Source organism: Labrus mixtus, chromosome 1 (genome assembly GCF_963584025.1).
Source record: "Labrus mixtus chromosome 1, fLabMix1.1, whole genome shotgun sequence".
NCBI classification, from domain to species: Eukaryota; Metazoa; Chordata; class Actinopteri; order Labriformes; family Labridae; genus Labrus; species Labrus mixtus.
In genome coordinates this window covers 885,698-888,197 of record NC_083612.1, presented here as the reverse complement: position 1 = coordinate 888,197, position 2,500 = coordinate 885,698, and the positions used below count along the sequence as shown (strand labels likewise).

The 2,500-nt window shown below is 47.4% G+C and overlaps 1 protein-coding gene across 3 annotated transcripts in view; it reads left to right on the top strand.

Annotated features, from left to right (window-relative positions):
- Nucleotides 1-2,500, top strand: part of LOC132978994 (kinesin-like protein KIF13B) — a 74,452-nt gene that overhangs the window by 23,827 nt on the left and 48,125 nt on the right. For all 3 annotated transcript variants that reach the window (XM_061044427.1, XM_061044420.1, XM_061044436.1), the window contains 4 exons: nucleotides 350-442; nucleotides 528-708; nucleotides 1,257-1,344; nucleotides 2,308-2,442. In XM_061044427.1, the coding sequence (XP_060900410.1) occupies nucleotides 350-442; nucleotides 528-708; nucleotides 1,257-1,344; nucleotides 2,308-2,442 (497 nt within the window). The remainder of the gene's footprint in view (nucleotides 1-349; nucleotides 443-527; nucleotides 709-1,256; nucleotides 1,345-2,307; nucleotides 2,443-2,500) is intronic.

The following is a 2,500-nucleotide window of genomic DNA, read 5'->3' as shown; positions in this document are numbered from 1 at the left end:
TGTGTGTGTGTGTGTGTGTGTGTGTGTGTGTGTGTGTGTGTGTGTGTGTGTGTGTGTGTGTGTGTGTGTGTGTGTGTGTGTGTGTGTGTGTGTGTGTGTGTGTGTGTGTGTGTGTGTGTGTGTGTGTGTGTGTGTGTGTGTGTGTGTGTGTGTGTGTGTGTGTGTGTGTGTGTGTGTGTGTGTGTGTGTGTGTGTGTGTGTGTGTGTGTGTGTGTGTGTGTGTGTGTGTGTGTGTGTGTGTGTGTGTGTGTGTGTGTGTGTGTGTGTGTGTGTGTGTGTGTGTGTGTGTGTGTGTGTGTGTGTGTGTGTGTGTGTGTGTGTGTGTGTGTGTGTGTGTGTGTGTGTGTAGGTCAGGAGGTGGTCTTCCAGTGCCTTGGGGAAAGTCTTCTACATAACGCCTTCCAGGGCTACAACGCCTGTATTTTTGCCTATGGACAAACCGGTAATAAACCTTTAGATTCCTCGCTGTTCCCTGGTCACTTTCATGTTTTTGTAGGAATATTCACCGGCTACATGTTTATGAGCAGGTTCCGGTAAGTCGTACACCATGATGGGTTCTGTGGACCAGCCGGGTCTGATTCCCCGGCTGTGCAGCGCTCTGTTTGATCGAACGCAGAAAGAGCAGCGAGAGGAAGAGAGCTTCACTGTGGAGGTGTCCTACATGGAGATCTACAACGAGAAGGTCCGAGATCTGCTCGACCCCAAAGGGTAAGAAACAAACATGAATGATGTGATGATTCTTTGGACTAATCAACAGTCTGCAGTGTGTCAAGCTCCGCCCTTTAGGGGTCGGATCGGTACGCTTGGCGCCCCAACAGAACGGTGGCAAAAAAGTAGGACGGTGGAAACACCAATAAATGTGTACAGAACTGAACCGGACTGCTTGGTGGAAAGGGGTCTGTGGTCTTTATAAACAAACAGCCAGTCAGCTGGTTGAACAGAGAAGGTCTCTGATTGGCTCTGGTGACTCAGCGGATTTAAAGATCCTTCAGGGTCCTGCAGCCACTGATGGAGTCTGGTTCATGTCCAGCAGGTCAGAGAAGTAAATCAGGAGCACAGGCTGCCCCAGACAGCATGACCTCTGACCTCCACACACTGCGCGACCTTTGACCTCAGTGAAAGGGGCCCAAAGAGAAGCAGGCCATCTGACGGCCATATGGGCTTCACTGAGCAGCTCAGAATGATGAAGTTCTGTGACCTGGAGAGAGTTGGAAAAGAAAGATAGCGACCATGTTTTGTCTGTTTTTCTTTTCCAGTGGGAGACAAACTCTGAGGGTGAGGGAGCACAAAGTTTTGGGTCCCTACGTGGACGGCCTGTCTCGACTAGCCGTGGCCAGCTACAAGGTAACACAAGAAGTCTTAAACTTTAGGAAGTTGTTGTTTTTGTGTTGATGCATTCTGGCTGTTAAATCAACAATCATGTGAGACGAGCGTCTTCCTTCCATCCCGTCATGTCTGATCTCTGAACAGCTCGTACCTCCACCCACCAATCACGGCGAGGCCCGTTCTGTCCCAGATTGAATACGTTTATATTTGACATCGCTCACTAAAGATTATTAAATGTGTTCTTTCGGGGGGGGGGGGGGGGGGAGGAAAACAGAGCTCAACAGTGTGGGAACAGAAGTAAAAATCCTGATCATGCTCTCCATAGTGGATTTGATTATTAGCTATGATGTCATAACCATCAGACTGACCACGAGCTACCTGAGTGTGAAACGATGATTTATGTTCCTGAAGGAGACACGAGATCGTTTGATATCGACCTTTAAGAACAATAAGATTTATTCACGACATCGGGGAAAAGAACTACAATACCCACAGTCATGTTTCCCACCCTTCTGCATTCGTATCGCTAGCAGTTAGCGAGTTAGCTAACAGTAAATGTGCTAATAATGTAACTTTTATATTCAACAACACAAACTACAACATGTTAAAACACGATAATAACGATTGAAGTCACAGTGAAGAAGAAGAGGGATCAATCGCCATGAATTGTGGGATTTGTAGTTCCTTGACTCTGGAAGAAAAACATACGTGCACAGTCTTGTACATTTACCTTTGTCTCCGTTTTTTTAACGCTGTTGTGGCGCCGAATCAAATGTTTCATAGTCAGGAGTATTGGGGTAGCATGTTGTCATGGTTACAGGCTAGCATGTTGTCATGGTTACAGGCTTCAATCTGTTGATATAATGATGTTGTGAAATGTCAAACCGAGGATTGGAACGAGGGAATCTATTTCAGGAAGCAGAGCTGCAGAAAAAGTGGGCGGTCCCTGTTGAGCTCTATGACTCGTGTGTTTTCTGACAGGACATCGAGTCTCTGATGTCAGAGGGGAACAAGTCCCGGACCGTCGCCGCGACCAACATGAACGAGGAGAGCAGTCGATCGCACGCCGTCTTCAACATCATCCTCACACACACACTCAAAGACCTGAAGTCTGGGGTAAGATACATCACACACAGTTTAAGATATAAAGAAAATCCACATCTGAAGGGGCGGA